At 35.0% G+C, this 22,819-nt stretch overlaps 1 protein-coding gene across 1 annotated transcript; it reads right to left on the bottom strand.

Annotated features, from left to right (window-relative positions):
• Positions 1–2,421: 2,421 nt before the first annotated feature.
• LOC130704664 (ATP synthase F(0) complex subunit B1, mitochondrial-like) lies at positions 2,422–5,515 on the bottom strand. Its single transcript, XM_057527179.1, has one exon. The coding sequence runs from the start codon at positions 5,446–5,448 to the stop codon at positions 4,678–4,680; it is 771 nt and encodes a 256-aa protein (XP_057383162.1). The 5' UTR covers positions 5,449–5,515; the 3' UTR covers positions 2,422–4,677.
• Between the last annotated feature and the right edge of the window lie 17,304 nt (positions 5,516–22,819).

The following is a 22,819-nucleotide window of genomic DNA, read 5'->3' as shown; positions in this document are numbered from 1 at the left end:
AATTGGAGCTACTGTTCGTTTCCGGCTTTCTACACAATTGTTAGTATCACATAAGGAAACCATGTAAACATCCAGAGCAGCAGAGTATGCTATCCTCAGGTTGGTCTATTAAACTTTCCTTACAGGCAAGGATTGCTTTTCTTAGGATGGCATACAGCTAAAGAGTTTACATTTTGGAGTCAGACAGGCCAGGTTCCAAATTCTCTCCCTGCTGTTTGGCCTTAGACTTGTTACTTAATCTCTGTAGAGGAGGCCCATCCTTGTGCCTTCAAATAATGATGGTAAGACTTTGTTCCAAAATGTCTTTTTTTGTGGAGTAGTGATAAAGACGGTAACATAGGCAAAGCGTTTAGCAGAGTGATTGCCTCTTTCTAAACCCTTGCAAGTCCTAGCTTCATAATCATTAGTATCAATGTCTTTGAATAAAAATACCCGAATGATTCAAGAATTAGCATGTGAAAGTGCCCACAAGCACATGTACTCTTGCAAAGGAGGCTCCTGAATTCATTTTGCAGACAGCTAGGTTGGCTGTGGGTGCATTCAAAGGCAGTGGGAAGGATTGGGCTGGCTGTGCAGACCTTCCTAGCAAGTCTGATCCAAACATTAGGGGGTCACCATGGGCTTACAGTTGTGCTGAGACAGGGGTCCTCAAAGCCCTGCCAGCTTAGCCAAACTCCACAGCAGGATGCTCTCCAGCTGTGAGCAGCATCCATTATTCTCAATAGATAATCACTTTTTATGAGTGCTGAAGCCTGAAAAAGATGTATGCAGTACAAACACGCGTTTTTTTTTTTTAATTAAATTTTGCGTTGTGGATCAATAAAAACATCAAAAATAAAATCTAACTTTTATTTACAAAATACAAAATATTGACAAAAATATCAATAGTGTGTATATACCAAAATATTTTTAAAAATATATTATCTTTTTTGTTTTTATACAAAGGGTGGATAATGATCCAACTTCAAATTATTCCCTTGGTCAACTTCAGATTAAACACTAGCAAAATGAAAAAAAGATAAATAGAAAATTGGGTTTTCTAAAACCAGTTGGAAAGTTGATCTGTTTGCAGCTGGACCAAAGTGTCTAATTATACGACATTCTAAGCATTTTTTTCTTAGGCTCTTAAACTGCACTGGTTCTTTCTGCAGGTTTTTTCTCTTTTTCAGATTCAAAGGGAATAATTTTCTTTTTTTTCATTTTTTGAAATAGACTTTATTTCTTAGAGAAGTTTTAGATTTACAGAAAAATTAAGCACAAAGTGCAGTTTCTAAAAACACCCTCTCTGCCTTCACAGATTATCCTATTATTAACAACTTGCACTAGTGTAGGGCATGTGTAACAATTGGTGAACCAACACCCATACATTATTTTTAATTAAACTCCATAGTTTTTTTTTTTTTTTTAATTTTTATTGCAGTATAGTTGATTTACAGTGTTTTTAGCTTCAGGTGTACAGCAGTGAATCAGTTATACATATACATATAGCCACTTTTTTTAGGTTCTTTTCCCATATACGCCATTACAAAGTATTGAGTAGAGTTCCCCATGCTATATAGTAGGTTCTTATTAGTTATCTATTTTATATATAGTAGTGTGTATATGTCAATCCCAACCTCCCAATTTATCCCCCCTTCTCCCCCACACTTTCCCCCTGGGTAACCATAAGTTTGTTTTCTGCATGTGACTCTATTTCTGTTTTGTAAATAGGTTCATTTGTACCATTTTTTTAGATTCTACATATAAGCGATATCATATGATATTTGTCTTTGACTTACTTCACTCAGTATGACAATCTCTAGGGCCATCCGGTGCTTTAATATTTTTAAGATACGTTTTATATTTCACCCAGATGCGAAAAATTTCTTCAGTAGGAGAGTTGGTCTGAATTACCTAGTCTACCATTACTGGAAGCAAATGTTACAGCATTCTGCATCTTAATTGCATTTAACATCAGCAACAAAGTTGCAGGAATCTGAATCTTAATTTTCTCACTCCGACAAACAGAAAATTTACTTTTAAGCCAGGTACGTTTTATAATCTTAATAAAGAATAGAAAGTCTTTAGAATAAATCTTACAAAAAAAGGTACAGGACCTTAACAGAGAACATTAAAAATTTTAATGAAAAACACTAAGACCCAATAAATGGAAGCATAATCCCTAATTTAATTACTTCCCCTGGTGTCATTTATATTGTCCCTCTGCCTCCTGCATTTCCTGGAAACTGGAATTTACATCTTAAGTCCTGAGAGATTCAGGTTAAATACATCTGGCTAGATTACATCACAGGTGATACTGTCTACTTCGTATTTCAGCAGATCAGGAAAGATATCTGGTTATTCCACCATGAATGATGCTAAGAATAACCAGTGAATTAGGTAATTGACCACCTGATGGAATGATCTACAGATTCTTATTAGTTATCATTGATTAGAAATTATTTTTATGGTCATTACAAAATTTATGACAAAAGTAAAGAATCCAACATTTCCCTTTTATCATTGACAAATGTAATCCATTTCTTTTGCTAATACAAAAATACTTCAAATCAATTGAACTTTTTCATACCATACATTTAAAAAATAACTGTGATACTCTTGAGACTGCACAACCAATTACCATGCAGCCAATTTGTACATACCAAACTACATCCACCACATAGAAATGAATTTCTGGTATTCTGAAGGTAGAGATTTGGGGCTGTAGTCTGGAGTTTCGTCTCTAGGAAACCTGCTCAGCTTATTACCTCCTTCTCATTCCTGACTGGCTTCCCTTTGGGTTGTGATACCATGCTCCTTGGGCACAGGTAAACAAACTCCTCCAGCACATCCTTGTCCAAAAGGAGCAGCATATGCTCTACAGCTGGCTGCAACAGTCATGTCCAGGTGGCAGAGCATCATGCTGGCTATCCATAGCATGTTGTAAGTGTTGCTGTGAGTACACGATGTAATTCATCCGGCTCCCTGGTTCTGGGGACTATGGGGCACACTGTCAGTCTCTGCTTGGATCTGGTAGCCTTATGAGGAGACCCAGATGAAACTGTTCTCATTCTGAAGTGACTGGCCAGAGGACCTTGACAGCCTCATGCCTAGCCTAGCTGCCTTTGCGAATGCAAAGAAGCAACTTTGTGGCTTATACATACTGGTGCTAATCTCTTGACTCACCAATTGTAGCTGGGCCTATAACTTCCCAACTCTTCCCTGGGTCATCCTTCAGCTTCTCTAACCTTTGGACCAGGTGTGTGAGGAAAGGCCTGGGGTTTTGCAGGACAATCATACCATGAAGATCTGAGGTAATAAAAATTGACAAGGGTTTCAGTCTGTGCTTGTGATTTCCACTTGTTCCTACCCCCTCCCACTTCACATCTATCTTCCCTTCTTAAATGCCTGCTCCATGCACGTCAAGCTCTTTCATCAGAAACAAAGATTAAGAGCTTACAGAGATTGCTTAACCAGCTCCCATGACAGAATAAAGTCAAATCCCTTACCTATAAACATATATCCTAGTAGTTCTGCTTCTCTGACTGAATGCTGACTGATAGTTATATACAAGGAAAATGATGAGGTTACTGAGACTACCTAAAATGGTGCTTGTCATTACACTCTCAAAACACCTAAAATCTGTACTGTATCACAGAGTCTTACTGCCTTTCCGGTAGATATTTAACTCCCTGAGGTAGGAACTTTTTATCTCTGTATGACCAGTGCAGGATTGTGCTTAGCACAGCAATTCTTTGTATAATGAATAATCTGGAACACCTCTGCTGACCCTATCAAAATCTCCTTTAAGTAACATCTTAATAATGATATCAGTCTGATTTCTATATAAGATGAATACATTAGCCATCAATAAATAAATAAATACTGACTTAAATGATTGTTATATAATTAAAACCTTAGGAAGTCAATGAAAATGGCAATTATCCATATGGTACGTATTTTCAAGTACTTCCTATTATGTAAGTTATCCATTTGTTTACAAGTAAATCCTTATACAAGTATGGGAGAATTAAATATAGACAAACCAATGGAAGGGCAGAATTTTCTAACTTATCTGCTGGATTCTTCAGAGTGATTTTATGACACATTGAGTCCATAATATTTTCTGTTGACATACTACTAAAATGAAAATAAAGTCAATGATATAATTTGGTATACAAGATTTTTTAGTTATTTTAAGAATATTGAAAAGCTTTAAATTTCCCATAACCTGTCAGCAAGAAATAGCTTACCACTAATAGTTTTATAAACAATATTATCAGCTCAATGACCCATAATTTTTACCCATATAATAAATGTTGAAATAACATTTCAGAAAATTATGCATCTTGAAAAACTTTGTTTCAACCGTCACTTTATTGTAAGATGGTTGAATTAATTCAAATTTAAACTATAACTTGACAATTTTTAGTCAGGTACCAAATTTTATTCAAAGCAAACTGCTTATTCAAAAGTGATCATGGAACAACTCAAAATGCAGAGCAAGAAGGATGAGAGAAACATCTTACTGGCCAATAGATTGTTTTAATTCTCTCATTATATGAAACTCAAACTTTTCATTTTTAGGAAAGGGAAACTAACTTCAGTAGAGAGCAATACAGAAAGATTCTGTCACAAAGACTAGTTTCCATTTAGTCAGTCAACTGTTTCTAGTTGTCTCAACTGGGACAGATGCATTTACAGAGCTGGCTGTGCTTGAGCCTTCTTTGCGAGCAGCTTTAGATCTGCAATGCACTTGGCAATTGTCTCCTTCTCCTGCTGCGCAGAGATGCTCTGTACCACGTTCTTCTCCACCCAGTTTATCATGTGCTCTTGTTCCTTTTGACGCATCATATTCTGCACAGAGATGTGATAGTCCAGGCGATTCTTCACCTCCTTGTATACTCTATGCAGCCGTTCCCGGTAACTAACTTCCAAGGCCATGGCAATGTTACTCCTCTGGACATCAAAAAGGTAATGGCGCTTTTGAACCAGTGCCTGCTGTGACTTCTCCAGATCAATTGCATCTTGGATTTGTTTGATGGTAGCCTGTTTCACTTCTTCCAGTTCGGCAATTTTTTGCTCATTGAGTTTATCAGCAAATTCCCCAATAGAGGCACCATACTTTTTAATTACATAGATAAGCACCCCTATTGTTGAAATGGCAGAGAAGGTCTCTGCAGTTATCACATATATTTCTTTGGAGAGTAAATATAAGATAAGCCCAGTTCCGAGCACGTAGGGTCCTGTTACACCGGTTTTAGGATAAAGGAACTGGAAAAATTCCTCAGGGATCAGCCCAAAACGAACTTTTCCTCCATATTCAGGAAGAGGTGGTACAGGGGCAAGACTTGGCTGCCCTTTGTGAAAGATCCTTGTTGCCTGCAATACCCCCGGACCGAGAAGGGCTGCGTTCTTCAGAGAGGGAGCTGCTGCGGTGGCGGCAGAAAGTACCACCCGGGACAGCATTGTCAAGCAGCGTCCACACAACAGTCTTCGCGCCCCAGTGACCGCTACATGAGACTCTGTCAGGGACAGAAACCTAAACTCCATAGTTTACGTTAGGGTTCACTCTTTGTGTAGTATAATCTATGGGTTGTGACAACGGTGTAATGACACATAATCACCCTCACAGTATCATATGGAATGGTTTCACTGCCTTAAAAATCCCTTGTGCTACACTTATACATCTCTCCTCCCACCAAACACCTGACAATCACTGATCTTTTACTGTCTCTATAATTTTGCCTTTTCCAGAATTCCATATAGTTGGAATTATACAGTATATAGCCTTTTTACATTGGCCTCTTTCATTAGCAATATACATTTAAGTTTCCTCCTTTTCTTTTTGTGGCTTAATGTATCATTTGCAAAGACTGTATTTGAAAACCCAATTGAAAAATTTTTAGCAAGACTAACAAAAAAAAAGAGAAGATGCAAATAACTAAAATCAGAAAGAAAAATGGAAACATTACTTCCAACCTTTCAGAAATAAAAAAGTATGAGAATATTATGAAGAATTGTGTTCTAACAAATTAGATAAAGTAAGTGAAATGGACAAACTCTTGGAAATAGCCTAAACTGACTCAAGAAGATATTTAAAAAATTCTAAATAGACTTAAATTAAAGAGATTGAATCAGCAATACAAAAGCTTCCAAGGAAGAAAAGTCCCTAACCAAATGGCTTCACTGGTGAATTCTATTAAACATTTAAAGAATTAACACAATCTTTCTCAAAATCTTCCAAAAAATATAAGAGGAGAGAATGCTTCCTGACTCTTTCTGTGAGGCCAGCATTATCCTGTAACCAAAGCCAGATAAAGATATCACAAGAAAATTACAGACCAATATCCTTTATGAATATTAACGTAAAAATCCTCAACAAAATACTACCAAACTGAATCCAACAGCACACTAAAAGGATCATACACCATGATCAAGTGGGGTTTATCCCAAGAATGCAAGGATTCTTCAATATAAGCAAATCATTCAATGTGATAAACCATATTAACAAATTGAAGAAAACCCATATGATCATCTCAATAGATGCAGAAGAAGCTTTTGACAAAATTCAACAATGATTTATGATAAAAACCCTCCAGAAAGTAGGCATAGAGGGAACTAACCTCAACATAATAAAGGCCGCATATGACAAACCCACAGGCAACATTGTTCACAACGGTGAAAAACTGAACCATTTCCACTAAGATCAGGAACAAGACAAGGTTGCCCTCTCTCACCCCTATTATTCAACATTGTTTTGGAAGTTTTAGCCACAGCAATCAGAGAAGAAAAAGAAGTAAAAGGAACCCAAATCAGAAAAGAAGAAGTAAAATTGTCACTGTTTGCAGATGACATGATACTGTACATAGAGAATCCTAAAGATGCTACCAGAAAACTAGTAGAGCTAATCAATGAATTTGGTAAAGTAGCAGGATACAAAATTAATGCACAGAAATCTCTTGCATTCCTATACAGTATTGATGAAAAATCTGAAAGAGAAATTAAGGAAACACTCCTATTTACCACTGCAACAAAAAGAATAAAATACCTAGGAATAAACCTACCTAAGGAGACAAAAGATCTGTATGCAGAAAACTATAAGACACTGATGAAAGAAATTAAGGATGATACAAACAGATGGAGTGATATACCATGTTCTTGGATTGGAAGAATCAATATTGTGAAAATGACTATACTACCCAAAGCAATCTACAGATTCAGTGCAATCCCTATCAAACTACCAATAGCATTTTTCACAGAACTAGAACAAAAAATTTCACAATTTGTATGGAAACACAAAAGACCACAAATAGCCAAAGCAATCTGGAGAAAGAAAAACGGAGCTGGAGGAATCAGGCTTCCTGACTTCAGACTATACTACAAAGTTGCAGTAATCCAGACAGTATGGTATTGGCACAAAAACAGAAATATAGATCAATGGAACAGGACAGAAAGCCCAGAGATAAACCTATGCACAGATAAAACTATTCAATAAGTGGTGCTGGGCAAACTGGACAGCTACATGTAAAAGAATGAAATTAGAACACTCCTTAACACCATACACAAAAATAAACTCAAAATGGATTAAAACCTAAATGTAAGGCCAGACACTGTAAAACTCTTAGAGGAAAACATAGGCAGAACACTCTATGACAGAAATCACAGCAAGATCCTTTTTGACCCATCTCCTAGAGAAATGGAAATAAAAACAAAAATAAACAAATGGGACCTAATGAAACTTAAAAGCTTATGCAAAACAAAGGAAACCATAAACAAGATGAAAAGACAACCCTGAATGGGAGAAAATATTTGCAAACGAAGCAACTGACAAAGGATTAATCTCCAAAATATACAAGCAGCTCATGCAGCTCAATATCAAAAAACAAACGACCCAGTCCAAAAATGGGCAGAAGACCTAAATAGACATTTCTCCAATGAAGATGTACAGATTGCCAACAAACACATGAAAGGATGCTCAACATCACTAATCATTAGAGAAATACAAATCAAAACTACAGTGAGGTATCACCTCACACCAGTCAGTATGGCCATCATCAAAAATTCTACAAACAATAAATTCTATATAGGGTGTGGAGAAAAGGGAACCCTCTTACACTGTTGGTGGGAATGTATATTGATACAACCACTATGGAGAACAGTATGGTGGTTCCTTAAAAACTAAAAATAGAACTACTACATGACCCAGCAATTCCAGTCCTGGGCATATACCCTGAGAAAACCATAAGTCAAAAAGAGTCATGTACCACAATGTTCATTGCAGCACTATTTACAATAGCCAGGACATGGAAGCAACCTAAGTGTCCACTGACAGATTAATGTATAAAGAAGATGTGGCACATATATACAAAGGAATATTACTCAGCCATAAAAAGAAATGAAATTGAGTTATTTTTAGTGAGGTGGATGGACCTAGAATCTGTCATACAGAGTGAAGTAAGTCAGAAAGAGAAAAACAAATACGGTATGCTAACACATATATATGGCATCTAAAAAAAAAAAAATGGTTCTGAAGAACTTAGGGGCAGGATAGGAATAAAGACACAGACCTAGAGAGTGGACTTAAGGACACGGGGAGGGGGAAGTGTAAGCTGGGACGAAGTGAGAGAGTGGCATAGACATATATACACTACCAAATGTGAAATAGCTAGCTAGTGGGAAGCAGCCGCATAGCACAGGGAGATCAGCTCGGTGCTTTGTGACCATCTAGAGGGTTGTGATAGGGAGGGTGGGAGGGAGATGCAAGAGGGAGGTGATATGGGGATATAAGTATACGTATAGCTGATTCACTTTGTTATACAGCAGAAACTAACACAACAATGTAAAGCAATTATACTCCAATAAAGATGTCAAAAAAAAAAAAAATCAATGACCTAATAAGTGCTAAAACCTTAAAACTCTTAGAAGAAAATATAGGCATACATCTTCATTACCCTGGATTTGGCAATAGATTCTGAGTTAACACCAAAAGAAAAAAGTGATAAATATAAAAATTAAAAGCTTTTGTTCATAAAAGGTCATTAGCAAGACTGTGAAAGCACAGTCTATGGAATAGGATAAAATATTTTCAAATCACATATGATAAGGGTTTAATATTAAGAATATATAAAGAATTCCTAAAACTCAACAAAATATAGAAAAAATTCAATTTAAAAATGGGCAAAGAACTTGAATAAATATTTCTCCAAGGAAGATATACAAATGGCCAATAAGTGCATGAAAAGATGCTCATCTTCATTAATCATTAGGGTAATGCAGCTCATAAGCACAATTATCTATGACTTTACATCTTCTAGTATAGCTATAATTTTAAAAAGCAGACAATAGCAAGTATTGGTAATGATGTGGAGAAATTGGAATGCTTATACATTGCTGGTGAAAATGTAAAATGATGGAGCTCTCTGAAAAAGTTAGACAGCTCCTCAATAAGCTAAACATAGAATTACCATATGGTCCATATGTTCTATTCCTAGCTATATATACCCAAAAGAATTGGAAATAGAGACGAAATAGATAACTTGTGTGCCAATATTCTCTGCAATATTATTAACAATAGCCCAAAAGTGGAAACAACCCAAGTGTCTATCAACAGATAGATGGATGGATAAAACAAAAAGTGGTTGTTTTGGGTTTAATTTTGTCCCTCCAAAATTCCTAACCTCTAGTATCTCAAAATATGATCTTATTTAAAAATAGCGTTGTTGGAAAAGTAATTAGTTAAGATGAGACGATACTGGAGTAGGTTGAGCCCTTAATCCAGTATGAATGGTGTCGTTATACAAGTGGGAAATTTGGAGATAGACATGCAGAGAGGGAAAACAATATAAAGAGGCAAAAGGAGAAAATGACCATCTATGAGCCAAGGAGAAAAGCCTGGATTAGATCCTTCCTCACAGCTCTCAGAAGGAACCAACCCTGCTGACTACTTATCATGGACTCCCAGCCCACAGAACTGTAAGACAATAAATTTCTGTTGTTTAAGCCACCCAGTTTGTGGCCTTTTGTTATAGCAGCCTAGAAAACTAATACAATGGTATGTACATACAGTGAAATGTTATTTAACCATAAGAAAGTGATGAAGTTCTCATACAGGCTACAACATACATGAACCACAAAAGCATTATGCTAAGTTAAATAAGCCAGACACAAAAGGACAAATATTGTATGATTTCACTTGCATAGGATATTTAGAATAGGGAAACTCATAGAGAGAGAAAATAGAATAAATTTTACCAGGGGCTAGGGTGAGGGGAAATGAGCAAAATGGCCTTAGAGTCTCTGGGGTCATGAAACTGTTTGGAAATAATGATGATGCTTGCAATTATTTCCACTGAATTATACACTTAATAACTTTTCAAATGCAAGTTTTATGTTATGTATATTTTACCACAAAAATTCAAATATATGAAAAAAAGAAGTACAATGGGTTAGAAAGCTTCAGAGTCCATATTCCAAATGGGAGAGTTTAAAACAATCTTGGAGTCTTTGGATTTATGTACAAAAGGAGTCTTTCTTGTTGACTAGAAGTGCTACTTTGGATTGTTATGACTCAAGTACTGGGCACAGATTGGTGAAAGCAGAGGGTGGAGGTTAAGAGTTAGTGAGGGAGCCAGGCCAGCAAGGACCAATATTCAATTCTGAGTAGCCATAAACCTTTGCTAAAATCTTTTTTTTTAATTAATTAATTAATTAATTTTTGGCTGCGTTGGGTCTTCATTGCTGCATGCGGGCTTTCTCTAGTTGCAGCCAGCGGGGACTACTCTTTGTTGCGGTGCGTGGGGCTTCTCATTATGGTGGCTACTCTTGTTGCAGAGTGCAGGATTCAATAGTTGTGGCACACGGGTTCAGTAGTTGGGGCTCGTGGGCTGTAGAGCTCAGGCTCAGTAGTTGTGGTGCACGGGCTTAGTTGTTCTGCAGCATGTGGGATCTTCCCAGACCAGGGCTCGAACCCGTGTCCCCTGCATTGGCAGGCAGATTATTAACCACTGCATCACCAGGGAAGCACTTGCTAAAATCTTATTGTAGCAGTTTATGTGAATGGAAAATTCACTCATATCTATTTATAATCTCTTGAGTTTCCTTTTTCAGTTCCCTTCATTATCCCCATATTTCATGCCCCTGCTTTAAAAAAAAAAACTAAATTAAAAAAAATATGTAGTTGGGAAAGACTGAAAAAATCATAATAAATTATAATCAAAAGATAGACGTCAAGCACTGTTCTTTTTTTAATGTGATGTCAACTCATTTAAAGTTCATATTAGCAATTTAACTTTTCTATCAACCCTGAGAAGCAGGCATTGTTCTGTCAATTATGAGAGAGAAATTTGAGGCTGAGAGTATGTAAAGTATGCAGGCCAAGATGAGGTGGAAATGGGATTAAGACCAAGTCTGTCAGACTCTGACATCCGTGGTTATTTCACTGTATTCTGCTGTGGCTTCCTGTTCAAGGAAAGGCACAGTAATGAGAGGGAAGGGATAGACCTGTATTCAGAGCTTGTGGTAGGTTAGAAGAATGGTCATCCTCCCTGCTCCCTGGGGAATCACTTGATTACTAAAAATTTCTATTGCTGTCTTTGGGGAAAAAAAATCACCTTATAATCATCAATTATCAAGAATATCGTAAGCCCCAAAGGGTGTAAATCAGTTCCTTTTGGGTAAGCAAAAACAACACCCGTTTTTTTTTAAGACAGAAGGCAAGTTACTTAATTAACATTAAAATAAAGTAAAATAAAGACAGTTATACTTAATTTTTAGCAACTTAAAATAATTTCAATCGATAGTGCCATGGAAAGACTGGAAAATCAGAAATTTCCACATCAAAGTGTCACGTGGGGCCACAAAAAGAGACAAGTTAAGGCAGTGAGAGAAAAGGTGAGAGAGGAATGAAGATGTGTGTTCATATAACAGTTTTGAGGGAAAGAATGTAAAAGTGTCTGACATATGATTGACTCGACGTCTGCGTGACTTCCCTTACTTCCTCCCTCCCTGCCTCCCCTCTCACCTTCCTTCCTTCCTTCCTTCCTTCCTTCCTTCCTTCCTTCCTTCCTTCATTTTTCTCTCTCTAGTGCCATGAAAATATGAAACTAAATCAATCTTTCATAAATCACAAAATAAAACAAGTAACGTTCTGTAAGGAGCATCTGGTGTTCTGGTGTAGCGTTGCCAAGTGTCTTCTGAATATTCACTCAGCAGGGTATCTGCAATTTAAATACCTTGTATAGTTAATAAGGGTTGTCAAAGAAGCACATTAACATGCCTTAGGGATTAATTTTGGGCTTTACAGATTTCATGTGTGTGAATAAGGTAAGCCTGTAACATGAGTCGCACAATCTCAAAAGGCTATACTTACATCTTTCATGCAGTTAGAGTTTGAACAATCAGATATATCTCAGGTTGTATTTTAATAAAAATAATTATTCAAATATATACTATTGAAGATGTTATTAAACAGTTAATTCTACACTTACATATTTGAATTAATAGTACTGTGTTCATATAGCCATTATAGACATTTCTCTTTAAAGGTAAAAACTAGTTTAGTATACAGTTAACAATGGGTTACAATAAGTCACTAATAGGTTAATTTAGAAAAAAAGTAAAAATTGCTTGATTTAAGCAAGTTTTGCATCTCATTGCTACTTTAGAGGAAACCTTTAGTTTAACTTTTATGTCTTACAAAACTCTGCCTATGCTAACAAAAAAATGGTGATTTCTACATATGAACATCTGAAATCAACCACCCAAAGAGAGAAGAGTAGATAGAAGAGAAGTAATATACACATTGGAGACTATATTTTTTCCTCAGCATTTTCAGTAAGTCTGAAAATAAGACAAATTGCCTTTTATATTACCCTTTTTGATATTTCTTTTCCTACATTGTTGTCACTGAATGTGGGATTTCTTCTATAGTTAAGAGATATATTTGTTTCAATGAGGTCACGACCATCCCTGGTTTACCAGATGACTAGTTCACCACATTCACCATCTGCCTGCAGGTACGCATACCCATATTCTCTGCCTTGAGGAAAAATCAACATATCTTGAAAATCAAAACTGTTGATATTATTGTAAGTTTCTTTCAGCTTTTATTTTATTGCATTGCTTTCTGTTTTGTATTCCATAGTTGTAATATTATTGCATATAAGATTTGCTTCCATGAGGGCAAATAATTTTGATAAGTAAGCATAATTTTCACAGAATGCCTCATTCTATTTGCATGAAAACTTATTAGCACTCCAGTATGATTTTTTACACCTTTATATAGTTTATCATTGATTTTATATTATCAAAATTGTACAAATAAAAAATAGTGTCTCACTCTTCAAATAATAATTTCCCCTGTGGGTTCTTTATACTTGAGAACAAATTAGTATAAATGATTAGGTATTCTTTTAAAGGTAGTTTTTAAACTGTGTGTTTAGAATAAATCTTAATTTAATTGAACTAATGTTTCTCATCAAAATGCCAGTCTATATTCTTTTGAAAATGACACAGGATATACAGAATTATATGTAGCATTCTTAGCACACAATTTATCAATAAATGTTAGTTTATTGATCTGGTTTTAAATCTCTAATATATTATATTTTACACACATGCATTCCTATACAGGATTTTTAAAAATGCTAATAAAATGCTAATACATATCCATTTAATTTTGGTATTCACCTATATCTGCCTATGATGGCCATGGGCTGCTCACCGACACTCTAGTTTATGAACTTTGACTTAGAGGCAATCATGCATAGATTGTTGTTGACAGAGGTCAGGGGTTAGTCTGTGACCACTGGTCAAGTTGTCTCACTGAGCAGAGACAGCAGTCTGTGTGCATTACAAGTATAATGCACAAAAGGGAATATCATTGTTAAAATTGCTATTGTAGTTCACTGAATATTGATGTAGAGGTCCTTAAACACATATGGCCGTTGTACAGTGTTCTGGTGGTTTTGAAGGTAAAATGTCCTCTCTTACCTAAAGAACCAAAATGATATATATGATAGACGTCTTTGTCCTCTGCTTTTATATATATATATATATACATATAACTGTTTTTGAATATCATTTTATGTAATAATTGAAGGATATATCTCCATAAGACCAAAGTACATCTGTTGCTTTTCATTTTGGACCTCTTATTCTGGTAATAAAAGTAGTTTATTTTCATTTGGTAATGACCCCTTCCCCTTTCTCAGTCTATGTAATTTGATTCCAACCCTACTCACCCATGTGTTGACGAATAATAATAACTGTGTGTATATAATATATATATATACATACATATTTTTGACTGATACAAATTTTATTTTTCATGCTAAAATTTTTAGAAATTTGATTTTGTCATGCACAATTACAAGAGGAACAGTTACAAGTGAATTTAAAAAATAGTATTTGTGGGCACTTCTATTTGTTTTACTATCATAAGCATGTTTTGTTACAGGTACAGCAACAATAGTTACAATTACAGAACTGCTCAACTTGGAAATTTAACAAGTATGTTATGATGGAGGCTAATATCTAATATAAACAAAGAGTAAGGGCCCAAACATAGTCTCACACTCTATATTATTCTAACGTATACACTGTGAAAGGACTCCCCCACATTGTTAGCACATCCATCCCCTCACTTTTCTTTTTTGGTGAAAACATTTAAGTTCTTCTCTCTTAGCAAATTTCAAATATACAGTACAGTATTATCAACTATAGTCACCATGTTGTACCTTAGATCCTCAGACCTTATTCATCTTATAATTGGACGTTTATACCAACCACACCCTATTTCCCCTAGCTCCCAGTTAGTCCTTGGCGACCACTTTTCTATTCTGTTTCTATGATTCTATGATGTTCATTTTTTTGTTTGTTTGGTTTTGTTTTTGTTTAGATTCCACATATTACTGACACCATGCAGTATTTGTCTTTCTGTGTCTGACTTATTTAGTGTAATACCCTGAAGTCCCCACCCATGTTGTCACAAATGGCAGGATTTCCTTCTTTCTCGTGGCTGAATATATATATATAGATAGATAGATGTATATATATATCTATCTATACATATATACAGTTGACCCTTGAACAACATGGATTTGAACTGCAAAAGTCCACTTATATGCAGATTTTTTCAATAAATATACCATTGGCTCCTCTTACCTGCGAGTTCCATATCTGAATCGTGTACTATGTTCGATGATATTCAATTGGTTGGCTCCACAGATGAGGAACCTGTGGATTCAGAGGGCCAATGATAGGATTTGAGCATCTGTGGATTTTTGTATCCAAGGTTGGTCCTGAAACCAATCCCCCTTGGATTCTCAGGGATGACTGTATAGATATATACCACATCTTTTTTTTTTTTATTAATTCATCACTTGATAGACACAAGTTGTTTACATATTTGCTGACTGTGAATAGTGCTGTAATGAACATGTGTATGCAGATATGTCTTTGATAACCTGTCTTCTTTTCCTTTGGCTATATACTGAAGAGTGGGATTGCTGGATCAAATGGAGTTCTACTTTTTTTTTTCTTGAGGAAAAATATTTTATTTTTTCTATCATTTTGAGGGGAACCTCCATACTGTTTTCCATAGTGCTGTACCAATTTACCAATAATATTTAAAACTAAAATGCCATGTGCTAGGCACATGCTAAGCCAGTTATTCCATTCCATTTCAATGCTTTAGATATTGTCACATGATCTATGCTAGTTCATTTAGAATCAACTCCAGAAAGTTTTCTGGAGTTATTCAGAAAAAGGCTTGCTTTGTAGTCTAGGATTCTTAACCATAAAATTACGTAAGACTACAGTTGCTGGTAACAACTATGAGGGGAGAACTGTCAATGAGCAAAGCCAATCCAGGAAAATCAGAAGCAAATAATGAAAGAGACTGTCTTCATGCTAAGGCTTCAAGTCCCTGACCTGATAACAACCAGTTACATGAACCAAAATTATTTTTTCTTAAAATTAAATTTGAATTAATTTTGTATCAATTAATATCTGAGAAAACTCTTAAAATTGTTTTGCATTTTTCCAATTAATCTGATTTAAAAATTCAAAAGAAATTTTTGCATAATAGACCAAATCATCCACAGATTGACTGATGTTTAGTTTATACCAGTTGTCTTAGTTTTGTATGAAAACTGTGGAGAAAACACAGTATGTATTTGGAATTAACTCTGTGAAGAAATAATATTAATTCAACTCTTCTTCTTCTTGACTTTTTGTTTGTTTTTTTTTTTTCAGAATCAAATAGTCATTGTTTATTCCTACACAGTCATTTTAGATAGTCTATCTAAATAGGCATCGAGAAGTAAAGTAAAATTTTATCTTAAAATAGAAAAATAAAACACATTTTTAACAATTGCTATGAATTAAAATGAAAATTTTATTCACTTGAAAATAACACATCATGGAATTAGCAATGACTATTGAAATGTAAGTATTTCGTTTTGTTAAAATTTCCCATCAGAATCAGATTCAAAGAAAAAATTAAACCAGAGAGTTTCATAAAATCAAACAATCTCCATTGGAAAGAAGTTTCAAAATAATGGGAGAAAACGCAACCATTATATCCTGGAATAATATGATACGGTATTCATGTAAAAAAAAAAAAAATCAGAATAGCCTTTCATTTCTATGAGCGGGAAGCAGAGGAAAACCAAAAGGAAGTACGATAAATATAAAAAGTTAGGAAATGATGTGTTAGAATTTCTCTTGTGAGGGCATAAGCTGAAATGCAATTTTCATCGTTCAGATTAATGTACTTAATTTACAGTAGAATTAGGAAGAACCCATTCCCTTTCAATGGAAATAAGATTGTAGGACCACAGAAATAGTGTTAGAATCAAACATTACGTATTTTAACTATGCAAAGCTAGACAATTATTCCTTACAGTATTTGAGGGAACTTTACAAAAATAATCATATGCTTAAAATAGGAAATATCTGTCAGAGCGAGATGAAAGCACATTTTGCCCAAGAGCCTTCATTTCCAGCTCCACTATACTACAAAAGGCCCCTGAGTGCAAATAGCATCTGCCATTGAGCTGTATCTCTGAACTTTGGTTATTTGGCCATTTGTGTACATGTTTTTCTTTCTGATAGAGTTAATTCATATATATGAAGACCCACAAAATGGCCGCCCCAGTGGCCCAGCCCACGTCGCAAATCTACACCTAAATCAGCCTGTCAAAGAAACAACATGCACCAATCACCATCCTCCAACTCAGCCTTACTAGCTCCCCTTACCCTGGAAGGTAGAACCTTCTACCCTACAAGAAAATCCCGGACCTCCTAGCCAATCACGCCCCGTTTTGCTTGTATCTTCTAATGCTCTGTAAAACTTGGTCTTGCCCCAAATCCCTCAGGAAGGGTTCTCCACTGCTTGCCAGGCACTGTACTCACCCAGTTCATGGTTGTTTTCCTTTAATAAAGGACATCAAGCTCATCACTAAATTGTTTTAGTTTTGTCATTTGACATTTCATACTATCTTATACGTCCCTTACGGTAAGCATCCAGTATTCCTGACTCACTGCACTGAACCTAGTGATTTAATTTTTTAAATGAATATATTCAAATAATTTAGTGTTTCTTTTACCATAAAACGCATACTTGATTTAAATGTTAACTCTCTGTTAAATACCTTATAATGTTCCTGGTGTTATCTGGAAATGGATCATGTCCCTAGACTCATGTCACTGCTAATTTGGTGAATTGGAGCTAAGTGGCTGAGGTTCTTTAGGACATGAAATACCTGCAGAATGTCACTGGGCACCCGGAGCAACAGAAATGACTCATCCCTTTTTTTCAGGGGAGGTGGGTGATTTGCATACCCTTCTCTCTATCAATTAAGTAACAGTTAGCTGACATAACTTAGAGGTGCTCTATCCTAATATATTTTTTCTCTAACAGCCGTGGTTGGAAAGTTTTGCAAATCAATCTATTTTGCTATTTTAATAGGAACCAATCAGAAACAGCTTATGTCTCACTATCTCGGATCAACAATGAATTCCTGTTACCAGAATTAACTTTCTAAAACACAGACATGAGAAAACTGAATAGAATGTACACATTTTAGCGTGGGATAAATGACACCTCACAATTTGGACTAAGTTTACTTTTTAACACTCAACCCAAGCCTCAAACCATTTCCAGCTTCAGTCTGAGATAGTCCTTGTCTGTCAAGAGCACTGCATTATAGCAAAGAACTTAGACTTCCCTTGAGTCTACACGCACTCATTATTTTCTTACTGCCATGCCTGATGTCTTTGTGCCTCTTTCCTAGGGTTTAACTGCAAGACTGAATACCATTACTCTTATTCCACTACTTTCCATTAACCTTTAAGACAACATAATTTGCTTCTTAACACACTAAAGAGGATTTACAAACTAGGAGGTTCCCCCAAATGATTTGGAATGCGATATAGGATTCATGAAGCTTATGGGAAGAATTGTGCAGTTAGTACCTATTCAGTTTCTCCCATATCTCTCCCTAGAAAGCAGCATCATATATTTCAATCTGACTTTATTTATTTAATTCATTAATAGATATCCAAAGTTCCAACAAATTCCATATGGTTAATGTATTTAATTATACCTTTTTCACTTTGTAGGGAAAGTTACTATGATGAATAAAAATGTATTTGAAGTCTTTCATTTCATGGGACTTCCCCAGAGGTCCAGTGGTTAAGGCTCTGAGCTTCCAATGCAAGGGGAGCAAGTTCAATCCCTGGTCGGGAAACTAAGATCCCACATGCCATGTGGCCAAAAAGTAAACAGGAAACAAAAACAACAACAACAACAAAACCCTTAAAAAATAAATTCTTTCATTTCCATGTCTATGGCTACTTGCACCTAATGATGTAATACTTTTTCCATTCCCTTTCAATTTTGCTTTAATTGAAGAATTATGCAGAATATAAATATATATGTCATTGAATTTTCTCAACAGAAATGTATCTGAGTAACCGCCCACAAAGACTGAGACATTACTAACACCCCAAGCCTTTCTTGTGTTTGTTTGTCCCATTCACTCTCCTACTGCATCCTTCTAAATGAGACTATTATTCTGTCTTCTAACACATGGGTTAGCTCTGCCTGTTTTGAATTTTATCTATATGAGTGCCTTGGCAGGCATTTTTAGTGTATGGCTTCTTTCAATTAGCACCATGATTAGGATGTTTAGCTACATTTTTTGCATGGAGTTGTAGGTTTTTCCTTGTATAGTGTCCCATTGTATGAATGAACTACACTTTTAAGTATGTATTTCACTATTGATAAAACTTGGGTTGGGATTAATTTTGACACTTCTGAATTAATGCTGCTATACATATTCTTATCTAAGTCTTTAGGTGAGCATATCATTCATTTATTTTGAGTATTTACAACAGTAGTAGAATTGCAGGCTCATAGGACTAAATTCCTTTTTGTTTTTCTTAAAACATTTTTCCAAGCTTTTCTTGAGATTAGAGCACAGTTTGTGCACAGTTAAGATCCTCCCCCCATTTGTCTTGAGAATTTATGCAATTTTAATGTTTACTTTAGTACTATATGAAGCTATGGCCAATATGGCTGATGATGGGTTTGACAAGTGTGGAAGTAGAGGTACTTCCTTGGAGTCAACCATCTGGGGTAGAGAGTTTCATCTGTTACATTTTCATGCCAAGTAGGTGTTACTTCATCATAAAATGACAACAGCCCGGAAGAGGATAAAATTACTGGATTTTATCCTTCTTGCCCCAACTGAAAATAAACCACAACCTCTCCATGTCTGCTGCTTTTTTAAAAAAAATAAATTTAAATTTACAACAGTTTTAATTTATAGAAAGATAGCACAGAGATTTCCCATATGTTCCATACTCATTTTCCCCTATTATTAATATCTTTACATTATACAGTCATTCTTTACAATTAATGAACTGACTTTGACACATTATTATCTGACAAAATATTATAGCATTTAATTAAATTGATTGTGTGTGTGTGATGTTATCTCCATATAGCAGTGGGCAGTGCAGAAATGTAGACGCTCATTACAATAAGTAACTAGAGGGTTTGATTCAAAGAAGAGAAAAACTAAAGATAAATGTAAATGAAGGAAGATAGTGAATGACCACATAGACCATAGGAAAAATTAAAGAATCATAAAAATAAACAAACTGAACTAGAAATGGTACAACAGTATTCACAAGAATGTCCAAAATGTTTCACTGATGGAATATTTTTTTCATATGTTTTGAAGTTTTAGGTGCATGTTTGAATAGATTGTCTAGATCAGAGCCAGACATGCAATAGAACATTCTGAGATGATTATCTGAACACTTGAAATGTGTCCAATGCAGCTGAGGAACTGAATTTCTAACTAATTTTAATTAATTTAATTTTAAATTTAAATAACTGCATGTGGCTAATTGCTACCGTACTGAACAACACAGGAAGAAATATCGCAAGTGATACTTTTATTTACTTTTCTTTGCTGTATGTCTTAAGAACACATTGCTATTCATAAGTATAAGAAATAGACATATGTATCACTGTTTTTTTCTTTTTTAGAATATTTTTACTTGTTTTATTTTAGGCTGTGCCGTGTGGCTTGCAGGATCTTAGTTCCCAGACCAGGGATTGAACCTGTGCCCCCTGCAGTGGAAGCGCAGAGTCTTGACCACTGGACAACCAGGGAAATCCCTGTATCACTGTTTTTATTGAACATAATTTTTAGTATCACTTTTGCCTCCTTATGAATGTTAGCCATGCTTAGCATAATAATATTGATGTATTTTTACTTCACAGAAATTTTCAAATTGATTACTGATTATGCATCTACTTTTTGATGTCTATGAAACACCTATCGTCTAATAAATGTGTAGAATTCATATTATTCATTTAAAGATTTTATATTTACTCTCAAACTCATCTAAATTACCTAATTGATTTTGCTTTTTCTTATCTTTCATGTTGTGTTTTATTTTGTTTTGCTCTATTGTTTACATAACTCACATCAAGGGCATGTATATTTTGCTTACCATTGGATTCTTAGTACAGGCATGGTGCCTACCTATGCAATTTACGTGGTAAATATTTATTGGTTGAAAGAATTAAATATTGAAAAATAAAGCTGCTTTAAAATTTTCTTTAGAGTAGAATATAATTAAATCAATAAATATTGAATAAGTGAGGAAATATGTAAACACTTTGCAAATGTTGATATGCAACAATGGGTCATTTTTTAATTGAGCTTTATTTTTCTCTTATCTTTTAGTAGATTATTTAAAATATAAGTACGATTATCTAAAGACTTAAAAGGTGATCAAATTTATGTCTCTTATGTTTGCTCATTTTCTAAGGAGTAGTTTCTGTATATGCTAATTGGATGGGTACAATTTGAACCACCTGCTGTAAAATGAATCCATTTAGCAACATTCTCCATGTAACAGGACTAATCTTACTTGCAATTTCTCTTCTATTAAAGCGGTAATGAATGCAAGTGGTGTTCTAAACAGTTTATTTTCATACAGTTGGTGAAGTTTAGCTGGCTGCAGAGTAAGAGGGGAGGGAATGATTAAGGCGTCATTATTGCCATGGGAAAGGTGTTGCCTCATAACTAAGCATAGATCAGGATCACAACAAAGTCGATTTCTGGAGGTTGCCTGTCTAAGAAACACCCCTGTAATGCCCTGTAAGATTTTGTGGACTATATCATGGAGAAACAAAACAAAAGTCTGCTTGAGTGACAAAGGTAAACTAAGCTAGCAATAAACAGAATATTAGGTTTTGTTTGAGTTTCCTATATGGTAGCTCTGTGAGCTTGTAAAGTAATTTTATATCCTATTGTCTTAAAATATGCAGAAACTCAAAATGACTATACCTCAAATAATTTGAAAAAAGCCCTAATTTGACTTTCAGATTGTTAGAGGATTAAAGTTTCATGCTCCATATATATATATACATACACACCATTTATCACTAGATAATTTACTGAATGTAATATATCATTTTCTAAATTTTCTATAAATTGTTCTGTTCTTGAATCAATCTCTCACTCTGTTTCTATATATAATATTATAATATATTAAAATGTATCAAAAGAAATATATATATCTTCCATTTTAATACTTACCATAAAAAAAATCCTGTAGTTAAATCTCTTTGTCTGCTTTGTACTGCATGTGTTCTTGCACAGCTGAACATGGTTAAAAACAAACAAAACCTGCAACTATGCTGACCTATCAGAGTTTGGGGGAGGGAGTTAATAAGGAGAGTACCGTCTCTTTGAGTAAGGAGCAGAATCTTGTATATACATAATTCATGAAAACTTGTCCCAGTAAATTGGGTTTCCCTATCACCAGATAGATAAATTGGAATGCCCTAGTTAAGGAAACTAAAAAATAACAGCTTTCAGACTCTGTAAATGTCATGACATTCTGATTACTGAATGCTTCAGACTGAGCAAAAATAAACATACTGTTGCTAGTACATAATCGAAATCCATAGTGGGAAGTAATGGCTAAAAATCCATTTGGAGCTGCTCAGTGGTTCCCTATACCTCACCTTTATAAGGTTACCAGGATTACATTGCTTAAAAAGAAGGTATGTGAAGGCAACGTCCATTGCTAGATCAGAAAAGTTTCTCCACCAATGTTTCCTCAATATTATAGCCAACTTGTCCTGGTGTAATGTGTTGTCACATGAAGGATTTTGGCAATTACCCATCTAAGGTTATCTGGTGCTACCAAGGAGACCATTTGGTTTTACTAGGCTTTATAAACCTCAAGATTCTTAAAATGTTCTAAATGAAAAGCATAGCACTGTCTTATGATGATAAAGTAT

This window comes from Balaenoptera acutorostrata, chromosome 13 (genome assembly GCF_949987535.1).
Source record: "Balaenoptera acutorostrata chromosome 13, mBalAcu1.1, whole genome shotgun sequence".
Classification (NCBI taxonomy): domain Eukaryota; kingdom Metazoa; phylum Chordata; class Mammalia; order Artiodactyla; family Balaenopteridae; genus Balaenoptera; species Balaenoptera acutorostrata.
Note: the sequence above shows the minus strand (reverse complement) of the source record. Positions and strands in the feature narration are given on the sequence as shown.